The sequence below is a fragment of the Parathielavia appendiculata genome (genome assembly GCF_033297405.1).
Source record: "Parathielavia appendiculata strain CBS 731.68 unplaced genomic scaffold N657scaffold_3, whole genome shotgun sequence".
Taxonomy (NCBI): domain Eukaryota; kingdom Fungi; phylum Ascomycota; class Sordariomycetes; order Sordariales; family Chaetomiaceae; genus Parathielavia; species Parathielavia appendiculata.
Window position 1 is genome coordinate 1,243,936 of NW_026944222.1, and position 13,788 is coordinate 1,257,723.

Consider the following 13,788-nt stretch of genomic DNA (forward strand, 5'->3'; position numbering starts at 1 on the left):
TCGTTTCAACTTGTCGTAGAGATCGCGAGTGTGCTTGCCAGGAAGTGCTACGTCCAGAGCCGTTGAGAATTTGCCGTATAGTGCCATGGCCAGACTGTTGTCGCGGTTGCCTAATTGCTGCTAGCGCTGACTGGTTCCTGGTGACGATGGTGATGTGCCTATGGCAGGCGTTGGCCGGAATCTTCTCCAAGGCCATTGCGATGGCTGCGCTACAAACAGGTCGCGCGGCAGCGAGGTGCAGGATTCTCGACCCACAGGAGCCGTGTTTCCCACATGTCAGGCCCCACCCGTGGGTTCCGGCAGCCACGGCGCGATCGCCGTAACAACTGTCCTATAGTAACATTGCTCGATCAATCCTATGCCATTAGAAAATCTATGCTAACTCTTGGTAGCTTTGAAAATCGGTTGAAATTCCTCCCTTACGCCAAATTCTCTCCTTCCTTATGCCTCCTACTACTCTTGGGTTTTTCCAGAGTGCTCTGGCCATTCTCTATTAGTTCTCTTAAGGTATACCTTGTTAACACAACCTCTAGCTAGAACGTTTCGCTGACTGTTCTACCTTTAGACTCTCAGCAGGCATTGTCCTCCACAGCTCCAGGTTCAACCTTGTCAATTCGACCAACTTTCCCTCGCATACAAGGCCAACATGGCTGCCGAGCAGGCCACTCAGTTCCCCTCGCCTCTGCAGTCGGTATGTTCACCTGTTTCTTTCTTGCTTCTTCTTCACGCTAATTGCCTAAGTAGATGGATATCGTTGACCTTCAGCGTTATGCCGCAACTGCGCTCCGAGAAATGACTGGCCAGGAGACTGGCAATCCCTTCCTCTCCCCAACTAGCATGGCTGTCGGTACTGCTTTCCTCAACGGCCTGAACTCCAATGAAGCCTTCTGGGTCGTTGCTCGAAACCTTGGTTTTGCTGCTGGAAGAGGCGCTAGAGACATCCATACCTTCGTTTGCCTGGCATCTGGCTTGGTCGAGAACCTGGATCCCTACGGCTGGAACCTTGAACGCAACCCTATCCCCTCGACTGCAACTCGCGTTATCATCATTGCTGCGGTTCCCATGAACCACGATGAGGCTACGCAGTATGACGGAGAAACCGCTGTTCAGAACATCTCATGGGGTGCACTGGAGATCGACATGGTCAATCGGCGGTTCCTGGTTGTGGACCCATGCATGGGGCCGTCTCCTGGCCGTATCGACAGCCGGCTGTGGGGTTCTTTTCAGACTCTTCCCGACGGCAGTGTGGTGAATGGCTTATACGGATTCACCCTCCTTGGGGCTGTGGCTCAGATCGTGCTTGGCGATCCGTGGTTCCGGCAAGCTGACCTTTCACTTTGCCATGTCTGGACCAACATTGCCATCGAGCGGACAGCTTATGCAGGGGTTTCTGGCATATTTGTTCTGGAGTGGGCACTGCAGCGTTTCCTTAGCTTTGGCGTTGCTGGTTCGGAGAGAATTGTCCCGGCTGCTGATGGTTTGCAGACCGTGCGACTTATCTTTAGTGTGCTTTCTCGGCATGGTCGTTTCTTCCCAGCTGACTCGGGTCTGGAGGATCTTCTAGGCGACTCTGTGTAGTGGAGGGTAGGGGTACGTTGGAGGTGGTAGACGGCAGAGGTCTTGCGATTTTCATCTTCTTTCTGTTTGCTACTCAAATATGATGGGTTTCTGGGTGGTTTAGGGGTGGTGGGGTAGCGGAGGGCAGAGACGTCTTGCGAATCTCGTTTTCGTTGCATTTGACGCCGAACCACACCGAATTTCTGCTACTCAGTTTAGCAAATTCCATAGTAGTAATGCCTATATACTTGTTAGAAGGTGTAAAATCATTTAATTCAGCTATTTCTAATATAGTTAACGTTAGTCATAGTTAGTTCTTAGTATTACTGTATTGTAATTTTGGGAAGTTGTTACGGGGGTAGTAGAAGTGCTACGCTCGCTTATTATAATGTACGTTAAAGCTCTGGTTGTTCTTCAGACGAAACCGAAATCTTTTTCTAACCTCCAACGCAAATCTCAAAAGTGCGTCTTCTCTTCTACAATTAATTCCCGCTTCCCTCGTTTTCCACTCGCCATCTCCTCTCGTCCTCTCCTCTCGGAGCTCAACTTTCGGTAGGCAACGGCCACGATGCAGGTCTGCTGGTTAGTTCTAGCCCTTTTGGTGCTCTGCATCAACGGATTTACTTGGGGAAATGGGAGGCGTGGCCGGGCTGGTAAGTTGGGTGAGTCCATTGAGGATGCGGCTGAGACTTACCTTTGTTTCTTCTTCTTTATGTAGCGCCAACCTTAGACAACCCATCCGAGCTATCGTCGAGCTCCCGCCTCCCCAACATTTATGCCGTTGCGCTCAGCGAGCTTCAGGAACTAGAGTTGGAACCCCTCTGCCACCGTGTGGCGGCGCGGCTTTTGGTGAACAACTGCGAACTAGTGGACGGCAAGGACGAAGCGACAATCCTCACCGACAGCGGACGCAAGGTGCGCGACTTTGTCGATTCGTACGCAGCTAGTCTGGCCATCTGCGACCTTGAGAGAGGAAACTTCGCGATTCCAGCGGAGTGCGCAAAGTTCCGGGAGCCGTCGCTCAGTCAAATCGCCATCAGGAACGAACCTCTGCTGCATGTGAGTTCGAGAGAGATTGGGCTATGTCTCGCAGCTCTGGCTGCATCAGACGCGGCTTGGAATACCTGGGTGAGCTATCGCCACAAGGCGCTACGCTTTTGCGAGGCCGCGAGGGCGGACCATGAGAAAGGTTGGTGCTCTTGACCCAAGCGGCTGGACGCCACTAATTTTATCGCAGCAAAAAACATTTTGCTTTACCAGCGACTGACACGGGTTATCGCTCAGCTTACCGATAGTGTCGAAGCTGAGCTACAGCAGCGGATCAATGACCTCGACAACCGCGCCCGCCAGTCAGTGGAGAGACTCGAGCAGCTCACGCCACAAATCGGGCGGTTGAGTGAAGGACTGGCAAAAGTGGAAAGGTATCTCTCGGAAAACTTGGATCTAGCACTAAGACAGTCCTCGAAATCCATCAGCGAAGGACTCCAACACGCCGACAACCTGCAGCAGCTGTTGAGCATCTTGCTTGCAAATGTTCTGGAGAGCAATTCTCAACTAGCCTTCGCGCATGAGGAATCTCTACAGCGCGTGTCGCAGAGAGTTAACGACGACATGGGGGCTCTGGTAGCTGTGATGTCCACAACCATGGCGTCCTCCAGTTCTCTTCAGAAGCAGATAGTAAGTTATAACACCCCTCAACTCTCGGGTCGCCCGCTAACTCTCCCAAGCAATTCTCGGACAAACAGGCTACCGTGCTCGCCCAACGGCAGGAAACCCTCCAGCACGGCATGAACCGGTTGGCTATAGCAACTGAGACGTTGTCCGAACAGCTTGAAGACCACTCGAGTATGCTTAAGCAAGTAAACAACATCACCGCCGATATTCTCGATACCCTGGAAGAAACTGCCGTCGTGGCATCTTCGGCGAACGAATCCCTTAGCCGCGCCACGACTCTTAGTTGGTGGCCTTTCGTTATCTTTCCCACAGCTTCTCTTGTCCTGGGGTCATACGGGCTTCAACCATCGATCCTTCGAAATCTCGTTTTGTTGGCGCTAGGCGGGCTAGTCGGCTTCATGGTCTCGTCTTACGATCAACTCACGACCCAATTAGTTGCCGCTTTGGAAGCTACGGCAGACATCACAGAATCTTCAATCTGACAGACGATGCCATTTTTGCTTGGTTTCTTATTTATCAAGAGTTTCTAGCGCAAAGTTTTCAGCGTATAGCTGTGACGAACAAAAGGATAGGAAGAATCCACAGTCAGTTCATTGGCAATTGTGACAACAGGAAACCTAGTGAAATTCCACCCACCAGTTGATGTGTGTCGTTTGCCTCCCGGAGTATTTCGTTGTGTTACAACCTCTCTCTTATCGAGGCATGTACTCAGCCATCAACCATCCATTGAAAAAAAGCGTCGCAGTGCTCCCTGACTTGGCCCCGGCACTTCCCGATAACAAGTCACCAACGTTCTATAACGATGTGTTATCAGCGAGTGCACCATATCAGCGAGTGCATGGATGGATGGATGGATATTTATTCCGCCCGGAGGCGCTAACTAAGCCTAAAGGGCCATGATGCTAGGCATGTACATAATCCCTTCCTGTGATTCAGCCTTGATCTCGTACAAGCCCTTGAAGTTGTCATTCCCGAAGCAGTAATCCTCAAACCAGATGTGACTTATCGTCGAAAGCTCGTGGTTAGTTGACAATTGCAGGCGTGCTTGAAGGCTATGTTCTCCATGTGTTTAGCGTCCTATCTTCAGCAGCTAAAGCGAGTCCTGCAGTTAGTGCCACGAGGGTGCTTGGGGGGGTAGTCGAAGAGGAGAAGATTTAGTGGTCTCAACTGTCAAGTCGAGGGAATGCGTCCTACTTCTGGCTAGTAGGATTAAGCTTCGGGCAGTTTTGACTGAAGATTCGTGTGGTCCTCCGCAGAGAACGCACTCCATCATCGTTTCCTTGCACCCGCTGTGGTGATGGCCTTGCCTGGCACATCTTGCGCACACCTGGGCTTTCTTGCAGTTGAAGGCTTTATGTCCGATTTCCTGGCAGTTGTAGCATTGCTCCCGGCGCACCCGGCGTTCAAACACCCGTGTATATCCCGATTCTCCCCAGGCGTGGGAGAAACCCTCATTCAACAATCTCCTTGCATCGCTCCCTTTGGTGACGTAAACCACCATCGATCCATAGGCTTTCGCTGTGTCTTTCCTACTCAGCCAAGCAATCTTCGCCACTGTAGTTTCGTTTCTTGACTGAATGCCTCCGCAGCTCCAGTTCGGATGTTGCCTTCGCCGTCCAGAACTACCGAGCGGTTGACGTTGTCGACCTTGATCGGGTAAAGTTCATCCCGTAGCACTGCCATCTTTCTCTCTGCAACCTGCTTGACCATTCTGAGTTCGCCCTCATCCCTACAGGCATCCTAATTCGGTTCGGATTCTGTGGGTCTTTGGTCACTGCGCGACATCGCCAATTGACGCGGTCTTCCATTCCCCGGATTTCTCTCTCCACGATTGTCCTGATTGCCCCCGCCGTAGTCTTATCACCTTCTCCGCTCTCTACTCTGGAAGTGTCGATCGTGCAGAACAGCGAGTCGGTCATAGTCGACGGAGTGGTTTCCATAGACGATATCGAGTTTAGGTTCGTTGGGAGCTATTCGGTGGGGTTCTCGCAACATTCGCGTACGACGGGTTTGGGCTCGTCGAGATGGTCGTTGTTGTGATGGCCAAGTTGAGCGAAATAGCGTCCAGTTGCGCGTAGACTTGCTTCAACTCCTCGGCGACCTGCTTCTGCTCCTCGGCTACGCGATTCTTGACGTTGTCGAGTTCTGTTTTCACGGTGACCAGCTCTGGTTTTGACAGAGACTAGTTCGGTGCTGAGTCTGGCTAGCATGTCGGTTTGCTGTTGGATGACGATTTCAGCTCCTCGATGTTTTTGACGCGCGCTGCTGGCCTCGGCCAGCAGTCTCTGCGCGACGCTGGACCTTCCATCCAGCGTGGGTGCCACCATCTGGTCGCGTGGCCGCACTGGACGTATTCTTGGCCGCTTTTGCCTTGTTTCCGAGAGAAACCAACGTTTCTCGAACTTTGGCCGACGGTTTGGGGGAGCGCAGTGGTCGGCGTCTCGGCTCCGGCGAGTTCAGCGCGTCACGAGTGTCTTCGGTGTTCGCGTTTGACGCCATCTTTGGGGGCTGCAGGGACGCAGCGGGCCCCGGCGGGGTGCCTTAGAGTCGATCGATGCGACTTGACTCTCAGAACAAGCAGAAGGTATTTCGGCGTTCCTTTCATTCACTCTCCTTCTGACTGTTCGCTGTTCCCACCCTTTCTCAGCGAGTGCACCACTGGTAAGGGCTGCACAAACACTTAGTCGAAGTACTAACAGCTTATTCCCGTTGTTAGTGCTGCACCCAAATATCTGTGCAGCCCTTACCAGTGCTGCACTCGCTGATATGGTGCACTCGCTGATATGGTGCACTCGCTGATATGGTGCACTCGCTGATAAAACACGTTAGTGCTTCTTCTCATGGTATATATCCTCGGAGTCTGTGCTTCACTTCCGTATTGTTCCCAAAATGACAACACCAACCTATGGTTTACCACACAAACTGCTTTCTGGTACCAATTTTCCTTGCCTCGGAGCACCTTCACCTTCCTCTGAAACTCTCACATTACAGATACCATCCCGAGCGCCATGCTGACACGTCTCCGCTGGCGTTCGTTTCAATGGCAACGAGATGACTGTTCAATACACCACTAACACTGAAGATACGTCGGCCGATACAAGGATCCTGAGCGTCGCGCTTGGGCACTATAGGTGAGTTCGTTCGGTTCTGTGGTCACCTCGCAACCTGACCTAACCCAGAGATTTTAATTGTAACGGGCTGAGCCCTGCAGAGGCCTCGGCGACCCTCGGCCAAGCCCACCCCATGAACATCCCCTGGCCAACGACCCATCGCACTTACCACTTTTTATTCACAATCTCTACTTGTTCAAGTACGTGTAGAATCCAACGCGACGTGTCGGGTATCTTTCCTTTTCCTTTTCCTTTCTTTAAGCCTAGTTTTACTCGTAGAGTCGTCATCAGATAATTCCAATGTACGGAGTACTCCTGACAATTATATTAATGATGGCAAGCATGCCGTTATTGTCCGCTCCGAGGTGGAACGGATCCAGTTCTGGGTCACCAGCGTTCCGTATGCGCAGATTTTGAACAAGTACGCCTACCTCGTCGTCATATCGACAGAAATGAAGGCCAGTAAGTGAAGTTGAAGAGCTTCATGGTGGGTTTTTGGAATCCAATCATTCATTTAGACGCAACTCTTCACCCTACCGTGACCCCCAAGCTCATGAGCCACTCGAACGTCAATAAGCTTCTTCTTCGTCGACCACGGAATCAATACACCGTTTACCGTCAGTGGATGTCTGCCAAGATCCATGCCAGCAACACCGGTTTGACTGCTGCTTGTAACTATCCGTAAGTTGTCGTTGTGTTTCTGTCTTGGCAGTGCTAACGCACATCAGCCCAAATCGTCGCACGGGCTTGGCGGGCCGAGAAGTCTAATGTCAAGGCCAATTTCGAGGCTTTCGCCGATGAAGAGAATCACTCGCATCCTACAATGAGAAGTACCCGGCTATCGCTGTGTGGCTGCTCGTCGCAATCCTCAGCTTCCTCTCTCGTGGCGCAACTTGCACCGCGACCCGATGACAGTCGACGAGAGACTGATCCAAGCAGGATACTGATCCTGGATCATGATCACTCCTCAGAACACCCCCCAACCCGGGCGATGGTTGAAGACCAGATATCGTGAAGACGAACACCATCACTACAAGAAGATCAAGTCGAGCGGCAAATTTCAGGCGTCATCAAGGTTCCTACCGGAGTTCTAAGACCACCTGTTTAGGGTCTGGCCACGAGGCATGCATTGCGATAACTCCACCGGCGGAGCAGTGATCGGCGTCTGTTTGGCTGATCCTGCTCGATTTGACCGCCCTGGATTTCTCTTGTTTTATTTTCCACTCCCGTCCCAGCTCGAACAGAAATGTCACTTTGAACTCTAAATTCTGCTGGCGAAGATCTTTCCGAAACACAGTTGAGAGTTATCATACCTTGCTGTTTTGGTACAGCACTTGTTTTAGCTACAGAGGGGCCGCGCGGGTCACAACCGCGGCTCCTCTGGTTGTGGTTCGTGCGCTGATCAGGTGGCTTGCCCGTTTGCAAACTTGCATGCAACTGCCATCCCCGCCATCACCAGGTTCTGCGCCTTCCCGCGCCGCCGCCTCCACTATCACTCGCGCTATCGTTCCTTGGCTTCCCGCTCGCGCTGCGCCTTGACCTTGGAGCTGCCCGAGGGCACCAACCTCATCATCAGAGAGAAGCAAGGTGGACCTAAGCCTGGGGACTGCGGCAGAGGCCGCCCCGGTCCGGCTCTTCCTTCTTCTTACCTAGCCATTGGTGGCGGCTGAAGAGGGGTTTCGCGGTTTGGGGCGGCGGTGGTCCGATGGGATCCGCCCCGCGGTGCGATGAACACTGACGAGCCCCTTGCCGAAATACACCGCCAATACGAGCACCTCTCTCGACGTGGCCCTCCAGCTCCAGCACAAGCGGAGCTTCAAGTACCCCGCCCTACTGGGCACTGCACAGCATCCCGCCACGACGAGATGTCCCGCCCGGCCCGCGCTGGTTAGCGCGGTTACCTTCGACAACGGTTTCCTGGAAGATGCTTTTAGTACCGGGAATTATCCCTGCGGCCAGTTTATGCCCCCGCTGCAGCTCAACGGCAGCCCTATGCGGCAGACGCCGGCGTCAACGCCTTTCATGGATGGCTGGCAGCTGCCTACGTCCACCTCGAAATCTGGCGCTCACTTAGGCAGCGGTGACGCCCACAGAAGGGGGGCAGGCCAGAAGCGCCGCATCCCTTCCCTTAGCCGTGTCCCAACAGACGCCCTTCTCTTTGTTCACCGACCGTGGCTATCCGCTCGCTGTATCAGCTATGCCCTGAACGTTAGCCATTACTGGTGGGACAGAAACCACTTTGTATTGGTGTGGTACGTCGGTGTATGTTGTTTGTTCTCCCAAACGGCTATGATAGTCATCGCGAGGTGGTGGGGGTGTTCCAGCACATTTGTAGACAAGGTCTCGTTCATGCAAGTACCGTGGGCCGGCGGAGGACTAGAGGGCTGCCCTAGTCGATCTTGCATTCCAGACTCGTTACGATTCTAATCTTGCATACCTGGCCGCCTCCACGCCGGCGGTGACAAGGTGGGGTTCTGACTGAGCTCTAACTTGACAAAGAAGTGCCCAATCGGCTTTGCAGGGACTGGGGGCCAAATGCGGGGCACTTCTGGCACACACCCCGACGCTCATGGACTCTGGTTTTCCCGGATCCCATTCTCTTCGGGTCATCAAAGCCAAGTCACACGCCCCTCGCCAACAACCAAAACACACGCCTCAATTTCCTAGTTTGCGTCTTCGCCTCGACGCCATCAAGCTGAAGATCTGCGCGGTGTAGCGGTGCATTTGGAAGAGGCTGAGGTTACTGCATCTCATCATGGCCCGGTAGGCCCTGGAGGAAGGCCTAGAGCCGTTTTACCGGCCAGAGCATTCTCTTACTCAAGACAATTCGATGTAAGTATCGTGATAGATGTGTCGGTGTTTGAACGGGGAACTCTCAAGGGTTATTGACGAATGTTGGGAAAGCGAGCAAAAGTATACACTTTGGTCAGGTATAGGACTAGTCAATGAGTCGCGCCTTCATTGTCTCCCTCTAAGAACCTAACCCCAGACTTATTCATTGTCCAGGTGTCCCACCCCAGAGAACCTAATTACAGAGGAAGCACGATTGACCACCATCTAATGCTGATTTGGCCTCTCCAACGAAGTTTGGTGAAGGCGTGATCTCAATGGTCGGTTCAAAGAAGTGTTGAGAGCCTTTGTCACTTCCAAACTAGCCACTTGCTGTAGTCGAGTCTGGGTTCGGTTAAGGATCAGAGCTGTGGTGTTACAGTCTGTTGAATCGAGCGAAAGTCAGTAATAGAGAACCCGGGAACTGAAAGATCGTCAAACTGGAGATGGGAGCCTACTTTGTTTTGTTGTTGTTTTCAACCCCTTTTAGGTTTCTCGGTTCCAGTTACTCTTCCGGCGTGATCTGAGCGCCCGAGGTTGGCAATGCTAAGCTAGATGCTAACCGTTGCAAAACTGCGGAACGATCAGATCTAAGCGAGGATCCGGGCGATATCCGCTTCAAGATCCCAAATGAGCTCCTCGACAGTAGGATAGGCTTGGTCGCCATCCATATCCGGGCCCTGTTCAACCGGGGTCTCAAAACCCGTGAGAGTCTGCTCGGTAGGTGCATGGGGCAGCAGGTGGTAGGGCGTCCAGCCAGGCTCCACAACCGGCGGGAGAAAGCGCTGAGAGGCGGGAATGCGGCGTGAGATGTCGCTGTTGGGTCGAATGCCTGCCTTCTCATTGCTGACTTGAGCACTCTGGTGCGCGTTGTGCTCGAAACCCTGGAGACGCGACCGACGAGGTGCACGGCGGCGAATCTCAGAAGACTTTCGAGGCGCATATCGGTAAGTGGGATGAAGCGCCATTATGTGAGCCTTGATCTCCTGAGCCTTCTGATGGTATTTGGCCCGGACCTCGGGAGACTCGCGCTTCCACATGGCGCCAATAATGACGGCTGAAGATTGTTAGCTGGCAGATCAACGCTGGGACACGGTGACTTACAAATCTCGTTGTTGTGGAGGTTGGGGTTCTGAGCCTTCACCTCGTTGTGCGTATCCTTGCGGTAGAGGATATAGGCATTGGGAGGACGGCGGATCTTGATCTCCTGGAGCGGCACATGCTTCTTCTTCGGATCCCAGATGGGAATATTGCCGACAACAGTGATGTTTGGGCGGATGAGCTTCTTGGGGCCGAGTATCCAGACCTTCGCATTGTCGGCGTCCCGCGCAAACATCACGTCCTCGTTCAGAAACTTGCTGGCGTGATGGTGAGCTGATGTCGCGGTGGGAGAAAATGACCATGGAGAAATTGAACTTGCCTCATCTCGCGAGCGATCTCGATCTTTACCAAAATGGGGATGAGGCGGAACATCTCATCATCCATGATGATTACCTTCATGGAGTTCCAATGTCCGAGCTGAATGGCGAAGTGATTCCAGTACTTGTGACCGAGAAGCTTAGCCATCGCGGGGTCGGGCGACTGCGTCGCCATATTGGCCCCCCTTCCTGCTGACGACCGATATTCGCGGATGCTGCGTTGAAGTAGGATTGACAGTTTTGGATGTTACGATTGCAAAATGACTTGCGAGATGGCGACGGCCGACGCGAAGGAATGAGGCGGGAAGGGGACTAAAAAAAGGAAGTTGAAAAGCACACAAAAAGAAGTTGGCCGTTCCCAGAAGTGGAAAAAATCGGGATGTGTGGGTTGAAGGACTTCGCCGGAGTATTACTGTGGGGGTATGCGAGTGTGGAGAGGAAAAGAGAGAGCGGGCCCGATGCAAGAACTCGAGGATTTTCTTTGTTGTTTGCAAGCCACAATAGCTGTTCCCCCATTCACATCTCTGAATAGCTGTGTTTGTCTGGGACAGCGGGGTATGCGAGTGTGTGAAAGAAAAAAGAGCGGGCCCGATGCGGGTACTGGAGGATTTTGTTGTTTGCAAGCCACACAGATGTTCTCCTATTCACATCTCAAAATAGCTGTGTTTGTCTGGAACAGTGGAGACACTCGACCACAGACGAGTGACGAAAGTCATATGGACGAGATATTCGTTTTTACGGCTTCCCGCCCTGAGGATGATGGATTGAAAGAGTTTGAATGATATCGACCGGCACGTCTCATTTGAGGTCACGGTCGAGGGGTTTATGGTGGTCGATCAGGGCGAATTCAATCATTGCGCATCAGGCGGCGGCTCTCCCTGAGATGTGTTCTTTCAAGGACGTGCCAAGGGTGGGTGTCGTGTTCCCATGGCCGCGAGAACTCGAGGGAATAACGCCCTAGATTGGAATGCAGGCACTTGGACGTCATAGCACGTCGCTTGGTGAGAGCAACTCGCGATCTGGTGAATAGGACATTTCCTATTGAGTATGTAGTGGCTGCGTCGGTGTTGGTGCTGCGAGAGCACAAGCCGGGCATCTGGTCTAAGATGTGGCTTTTGACGGGGGCGAAGGCGCTGGCCGCACTGTGGTCGCGCCGAGCCAAGAACAGGACCCTAAACCTGGCGGTCGCTCTCTGTTTCTTCACATCACTCCGCAGGGCACATGTTGGGCGATGCTTCCAGCTGTCGTAGCTGACAGGATACAGCCGTCAATACGCCGCAACGCGTCTCAGTGGGAGGGCTTCACCATTGAGGAGCTGGATGCTGCCGAGGTATGTACTGTAGTTCCCAGTAGCTAACCCGCACTGCAGGCACCGCAGGCATCTCGCAGGGGCCAGAGGGGCAGAGGGTTCCAGAGGATGCAGGGGTCCTAGACGGCGCAGAGACAAGCAGGGCATGCAGATGCTCAGCTGGGCTGGTTCTAAGTTCGCTAGGTGTCACGGACCAACCTTATATCGAGGCCTGGTGGGGCGGCGGAAGCCAATCAAGAAACGTAACACCAAGGGAAGGCTGAGACAGCGCTCTCAACAATGCAAATCAACCCAAACTAACCTCTCTATTTGCGTCGATTTGCCACAGGTGCAGTGTATTTGCGTTGATTTGCGTATATTTGATTTGCGTTGTTTCAATTTGCGTATATTTGAGCGGGCACCGGATATGATTGTTCCGGCCCGTACCCCCATTTCACCACCCAGCCATTGCTCGATTTGCTTTTGCTCCATACAAAACTGTGCCGCTGACATCGCTGCCATCAGCCACAAACCCTCCTGCTTCAGATTTTACCACTTGGCAGCCAATTCCTCAGGCATTCGAGCATGTTAATTGTGTTTCCTTGAAGACTATGTCGCTGGATGCCAACAGTGAGCTTGGCACGACTGAACACCCGCTCGCACTCGGATGACATCGCTGGGATAGAAAGGAGGTCAAATGCCATGGCTGATACCCTTGGAAACCGCTCTTTAGAAGTCCTCCACCATGCAAAGATATCACGAACCACCACAACCGGCTCAGATAAGTACTGATCCACCTCTTCTTCGGCACTGAATATACGTTCCTCTGGTAGATCGTAGTATGCGGGGTCGATAAGCAAGTCATCTTCGTATGGCGGAACGTGTTGGTTTGCAGTGTTGGAAGCCGCTGGCCGGGAAATCTGGATGTGGCCGTATTCCTGGATGAAGAACTGTTTGAAGGAGGAAATGATGCAGGAGCTCTCTTCTTCGTCAAGGTTCCTCTCGATCCACCTCGTTATATCGCCGGGCTGCAGGATCATCGCATACCAGTAGACTGGCGCTTGCCGCAACATCTCGTAATATTCGTCCAACTTGGCGATAGCGAACTGAATACCGGTGCGGATGAATCTAACGTCAACGTCGGGAGCCTCTGAGTCTACCACTGCGTGTATTGCATCCTTGGGGGTGGCTTGGTCTTGCAGCTGTTGCGTGATAGCTCGCCTCTTAGGTAAATCGATCTCGCAGTCTTTGAACCGCTGTGGAACACCTGCCTGACGTTGAGGTCGTTCCTGCGGAGTGGCTGGGACCAGCGGCTCTAGTACACTTGGTTGGTTCAGCGGGAGCTCGTGACGCGAAATGTCCGGGCCATCGAAGACAATTGCTCCCAGATTATCGTGGTATCGCGCCATCTCCTTTTTCAGATTCTCCCTCAGCGCAAAGACCGTAGCGATGACCGTAGGGAAGGTTGGATCGTTGCCTTCGAACTTTTTGGTGAGAGCGGCAAAATTGGAAAGGATATTCCGCAGCTCTACCAAGGTTTGCCAATCTTGTACGGTCAAGACATCCTCTGTTGCAATCTTAGAGTCGGCGATATTCATGTCGCCTATTGGCTGCATGCAGTAGAGGTCGATAGAGTCTCGAAGGCGAATTGCTCGGTCTATCATCTGGAAAACCGAGTTCCATCGAGTCTCGTTGTCAGCCTTTAATTGCAGAGAGGCAGGGTCTTCGTCGCTCATTATATTGCCAAAATCATCGATTTCGGACTGCGCAGCTTGCTTGAATACCGCAATGGCGACGAACGCGTCACGCCTTTGCGGACTTCGGCGGATGTGGTGGACGATGTTGTGTAGCTTGCCAATTGGACCCCTTTTTCGCCATGACTGTAGGAGGTCCATCTCCTCTCGAACCGACC

At 52.9% G+C, this 13,788-nt stretch overlaps 6 protein-coding genes across 6 annotated transcripts; 3 read left to right on the forward strand and 3 right to left on the reverse strand.

The window, feature by feature from the left end:
* Nucleotides 1–320: 320 nt before the first annotated feature.
* Nucleotides 321–1,818, forward strand: N657DRAFT_670058 (uncharacterized protein). Its single transcript, XM_062795519.1, has 3 exons — nucleotides 321–507; nucleotides 566–691; nucleotides 745–1,818. The coding sequence occupies exons 1-3, from the start codon at nucleotides 376–378 to the stop codon at nucleotides 1,576–1,578; spliced, it is 1,092 nt and encodes a 363-aa protein (XP_062649656.1). The 5' UTR covers nucleotides 321–375; the 3' UTR covers nucleotides 1,579–1,818.
* Nucleotides 1,819–2,125: 307 nt separating this feature from the next.
* N657DRAFT_632075 (uncharacterized protein) lies at nucleotides 2,126–3,713 on the forward strand (the record flags this gene model as incomplete). The annotated part of the gene is made up of 5 exons (XM_062791119.1): nucleotides 2,126–2,210; nucleotides 2,288–2,616; nucleotides 2,722–2,746; nucleotides 2,795–3,234; nucleotides 3,303–3,713. 5 exons carry the CDS (start codon nucleotides 2,126–2,128, stop codon nucleotides 3,711–3,713), a joined length of 1,290 nt encoding a protein of 429 aa, XP_062649657.1.
* A 1,472-nt stretch (nucleotides 3,714–5,185) lies between these two features.
* On the reverse strand, nucleotides 5,186–5,730 carry N657DRAFT_632076 (uncharacterized protein; the record flags this gene model as incomplete). Its single annotated transcript, XM_062791120.1, has 2 exons — nucleotides 5,186–5,376; nucleotides 5,526–5,730. The coding sequence occupies 2 exons, from the start codon at nucleotides 5,728–5,730 to the stop codon at nucleotides 5,186–5,188; spliced, it is 396 nt and encodes a 131-aa protein (XP_062649658.1).
* Nucleotides 5,731–6,282: 552 nt separating this feature from the next.
* On the forward strand, nucleotides 6,283–7,288 carry N657DRAFT_654395 (uncharacterized protein; the record flags this gene model as incomplete). The annotated part of the gene is made up of 5 exons (XM_062794503.1): nucleotides 6,283–6,362; nucleotides 6,652–6,803; nucleotides 6,860–7,012; nucleotides 7,070–7,110; nucleotides 7,214–7,288. 5 exons carry the CDS (start codon nucleotides 6,283–6,285, stop codon nucleotides 7,286–7,288), a joined length of 501 nt encoding a protein of 166 aa, XP_062649659.1.
* Nucleotides 7,289–9,760: 2,472 nt separating this feature from the next.
* N657DRAFT_654396 (uncharacterized protein) lies at nucleotides 9,761–10,763 on the reverse strand (the record flags this gene model as incomplete). The annotated part of the gene is made up of 3 exons (XM_062794504.1): nucleotides 9,761–10,227; nucleotides 10,275–10,528; nucleotides 10,591–10,763. The coding sequence occupies 3 exons, from the start codon at nucleotides 10,761–10,763 to the stop codon at nucleotides 9,761–9,763; spliced, it is 894 nt and encodes a 297-aa protein (XP_062649660.1).
* A 2,045-nt stretch (nucleotides 10,764–12,808) lies between these two features.
* N657DRAFT_534396 (uncharacterized protein) lies at nucleotides 12,809–13,462 on the reverse strand (the record flags this gene model as incomplete). Its single annotated transcript, XM_062787762.1, has 1 exon — nucleotides 12,809–13,462. A coding segment is annotated over one exon (654 nt), but the record flags the coding sequence as incomplete, so codon positions are not given.
* Nucleotides 13,463–13,788: the final 326 nt, after the last annotated feature.